This window comes from Oncorhynchus gorbuscha, unplaced genomic scaffold (genome assembly GCF_021184085.1).
Source record: "Oncorhynchus gorbuscha isolate QuinsamMale2020 ecotype Even-year unplaced genomic scaffold, OgorEven_v1.0 Un_scaffold_35:::fragment_2:::debris, whole genome shotgun sequence".
Classification (NCBI taxonomy): domain Eukaryota; kingdom Metazoa; phylum Chordata; class Actinopteri; order Salmoniformes; family Salmonidae; genus Oncorhynchus; species Oncorhynchus gorbuscha.
The window spans coordinates 159,615-163,878 of record NW_025745210.1 but is presented as its reverse complement, the minus strand read 5'-3'; the positions used below and the strand labels follow the sequence as shown (position 1 = coordinate 163,878).

General features: G+C 39.5%; 1 protein-coding gene across 1 annotated transcript; it reads right to left on the bottom strand.

The window, feature by feature from the left end:
- Positions 1-858: 858 nt before the first annotated feature.
- Positions 859-3,103, bottom strand: LOC124017949 (retinol-binding protein 4-B). The gene is made up of 6 exons (XM_046333188.1): positions 3,035-3,103; positions 2,389-2,495; positions 2,087-2,223; positions 1,745-1,851; positions 1,321-1,533; positions 859-1,155 (listed from the first exon to the last, which is right to left on the bottom strand). Exons 1-6 carry the CDS (start codon positions 3,069-3,071, stop codon positions 1,136-1,138), a joined length of 621 nt encoding a protein of 206 aa, XP_046189144.1. The 5' UTR covers positions 3,072-3,103; the 3' UTR covers positions 859-1,135.
- Between the last annotated feature and the right edge of the window lie 1,161 nt (positions 3,104-4,264).

Genomic DNA, 4,264 nt, shown 5'->3' with positions numbered 1-4,264 from the left:
GGTGTCTTAGACCGCTGCGCCACTCAGGAGCCAATGGATTGATCCCCAAGCCACAATCCTAATGCACCGCTTTAGTGTCCTCTACTCAGACCACTCTGATATTCTTAACAAAATTCTTGCTTGAGAATAGTTTTTTTACTTAAAAGCCATTTTTGTTTATTTTTGACCATTTTAATGGACAACTATCACAGTAAGTTACTTGTTACCCAGAAATGACTTGATATTGAGATAAAAAATTGCTGCACTGGGCAATGTTACATGTGTGAGTAAGGCCCACTTCCGCCTCAGTTCTTACTTTGCAAACCAGCTCGAATGAGATTGCATGAGTAAATCCTTGCATTAAACTATTTAAGGCCAAGGATTAGCGAGGCTTCTCTTGGGTAGGGGAAAAGAGGTTAATGTGTCTATTCAAGGAATGTTACAACAAGGACTTAGCTGTAAGGTTACTGCTGCAGAACACTCATATGGTTGGTTCCAGGCAGTGCGTTATGAATAATTCTCAGTTTGATGCCTTTTTAAATTTTATTTAAACATTTTGAAACCAGTTTGGTGATAAATAGATTATTGTCCTTTTTCAGATAATTGGGTGTATTTATTTTTCATTTGATTAGATTTTTGTTTTGGCCTGTATCCAAAAGCTGTCTTTGCACTTTGTTATACACTGTACAAAAATGTGCAATAAAGATGATAGTGCAATGGCTATCAACACAATCTTTGAGTAATTGTCTTTTTGTCACTGTTGAATGGAAGCCATGTGGGACCATGCAGTTGTATGAATGGCAAACCAACCTGATGACATCAGAGCACAAAGTATGACTTGAAACCCTTGATGCTAATAACACAAAATAAACACTGAAATAGTACCATTGTGTTTCTATTTATTTCAAAAAGTCATTCAAGACTACATCATACAATGTCAATCAGTAAAGTATCCTATATCCTTCCTGATACATTCGGATACAAATCATTTGGTTGGTTGGTGGCTGTCTTTGGTAACGGCAAAGTTCCCCAACTGCTGGAAGTGGCTGGCCAGTGACGGTTGGTTTGTTTTTGTTGTGGAACATGGTTTATATTTACAGCCTGATTCTGATATGTGGAATTTTACACCCATGATATCCATCTGACTAGTTCCAGATCAGCTGCTTTCACAGAAACCTGCAATGGAGGAATAAAACACGTTTACACATACTGCTTATACTGAGCTTATAATTGATATTTGGATTCCATAATAGTTCATTAGACCAGAAGTTGCACAATTGGTTTTTGCACAAAAGTAAAGTATTACTTTTAATTACTAAATTGACTTATAACAACGCTTACCAGTGTGTGAAACACGTCTGTATTTGCCGAGGAAGCAGATCTCCTTTTTCTTGTCGGTGACAATCTTCTGGTCCTCAGGCCTCAGACCCGTAGGGTGGCGGGAGAAGATGAAGGAGTATCCATCCAGGCAGGTGCCATCCAGGTCAACTTCTCTGCAGGAGTAGTGGATGGCATAGTTGTCGTAGTCAGTGTCAATGACCCAGTGGTCATCGTCTATGTGGAGGAGAGAGGAGACAGAATAATAGCAATGGTTGGTTTAACACGCAGGCTTTGGACAGTAGGCAGCTTCATCAATGGCATGCTATCATGTACAAATGAAGAATAGTCAAGTTATCCTCAATAGGTAGTGGTGTAACTCAATGGAACATTCTGTACAACAATAGGAGATTTTAGTCTTGTATTTTGAGTCTGTAGTCTTTCTTACTTCCAGACTGGAGGTATGCAGCAGCGCCCCAGTATCTCATCTTGAACTTGGCAGGGTCTGGAGTGTCCTCGAAGGTGCCGAACATGTTGGCACACATTTCCCAGTTGCTAAAGGGGGGAAAAGGAGAGTTTAAAGGGAAGATAGGGGGAGGAAAGGGGAGGGAAAAGGGAATAAAAGTGGAGGATAAAGGGAGGAAAAGGAGAGTTTAAAGGGGAGGATAAAGGGAATAAAAGGGGAGGATGAAGCAAAGATAAATGAGTAAGTTCAGTAGAAGTGAATGCATGATGAATTTTAGAAGGTTTGAGAAACTATTTTGATCGTTTGGAAGTAAACAGAACTCACTTAAGGATGATAACTCTTCCCTGGGCAGTTGCAGTCATTTTGCCACTTCCATCTACTGAGAACTGAGCAACAACATTGTCCAGGAGGAACAGACCAACAGGATCTTTCTTGGCCACAGCATACCACCTACCAGTATACTGTAAGATGAAATGAGAGCTCTATCAATCTCTGCATAACATACAATGAATGAAACTCCAGTTGCATTCTACATTGAACATTCCAAGTCTGATAGAACAGATTGGACAAGAGCAGAGATACTTTATGGGAAAGTGACATTTTGGAAATATGAATTTTGTTCTTACCCTGCTTCTGTCGAAGTTCTGCATGACCTGAATGTTTGAAACCTGACAGTCCTGTGCCCAGCATGTTGCCAGAACACAGAGGGCCACACAGATTCTCAGCATGTTGCCTTGTTGATGGATCCGTGGAAGACAGAGCCCAGAGACAAGAGAAAATATCACAACATCACAATCAGTACATCGGGCAATATACCACTCCATTACAGCTTCAATCTAAAAAGGTTGCAAACTAATCAAAAATATGAAGTGAGTTAAAAAGGTAATTGATAGTAATAAAAAACAGATCTGCCAGAAAAACCCTAAGCAGAGTACATGTAAAACCCTAAGCAGAGTACATGTAAAACCCTAAGCAGAGTACATGTAAAACCCTAAGCAGAGTACATGTAAAACCCTAAGCAGAGTACATGTAAAACCCTAAGCAGAGTACATGTAAAACCCTAAGCAGAGTACATGTAAAACCCTAAGCAGAGTACATGTAAAACCCTAAGCAGAGTACATGTAAAACCCTAAGCAGAGTACATGTAAAACCCTAAGCAGAGTACATGTAAAACCCTAAGCAGAGTACATGTAAAACCCTAAGCAGAGTACATGGAAAACCCTAAGCAGAGTACATGTAAAACCCTACTATCCCTTCCCATGCAGTTCATACCTTGTAAAGTCTGAGGTGCCTTAGAGCTGCTGTTCATCTACAAACAGAGGTTTTTATAGTGTAGAGTCCTGCCACAGCCTGGGTTGAGTAAGAACAACAACAGATGTGAGACGGCCCCTAACCAATTGGGAAAACATTACGTAACTCCAACCAAGACTCCCATTTTGTCCAGATGTGTTCTGCACATTTGACCCCTGTCCCAAAAATGTGTTTTTGCTGCCTTATGAAACATCTGTTGTGGGTAAAGGCAAGAGCATATCTGGAATACTATACATTAGACATACTCACTATCAATCACTAACCATGAAAGGTTCAGCTTCAGCAGTACGAGCCCCAGGTTAACGTCCAGATCCAGACTTTGAAAGAAATGTTTCAGCTCGCTTTTTCCTCCTGGAACAACTACAATATGTTACTTCTGGTTAGTCTCATCCCACTGGGCAAAAACTGGTCAAATCAATGTTGTTTCCATGTTGTTTCAACAACAATGTCAATGTGATGATGTTGAATCAATGTAGAAAAGTGATTGGTTTTGAAAAAAGTAATCAACGTAAGGGAATTTTGTATTTTTTCACCCAACTTTTTACCTAAATCCAATGGCATGATGACTTCACTTGTTGATTTCACTATGAATATTCATGTTGAATTTACGTTACTTGATAACTCAACCAAATGTAAATCAAAACTAGCTGTTGAACTGACCTCGGTGCCCAGTGGGATGTCATTACTCGACTTTTCTTAAAGGTTCAATGCAACCGTTTTTATCTCAACATCGAATCATTTTTGGGTAACAATTAAGTACCTTACTGTGATTGGTTGAAATGTAATGGTCAAAAATAAACAAAAATAGCTTTTTCGCAAACAGCAATTTCTCAAGTAATAATTTTGCTCGAACTGTCTGGGAGTGGTCGGAGTGGGGAGGGAAAAACTGAAAATTAGCTGTTATTGGCAGAGATGTTTGGAACTCTCTTTCTTATTGGTCTATTAACTAATTTACCGCATGGTTATGTCACCATGGGAAGCCAAAACTCCATCTCTCCAAAACAGGCAGACATTTCAGGCGGTCTTTTCAAACAGCTCTTACACTAAAAAGGCAATTTTCACAATTTCACAGTATTATTCCAACCTCATAGTGTGGAAATATTTATAAAACACAGGACATGTAGTTTTTGACTGCACTGGGCCTTTAACATTTTTCACTTTTCACTCGAAAGCCCTGTTAGGCAATCATGT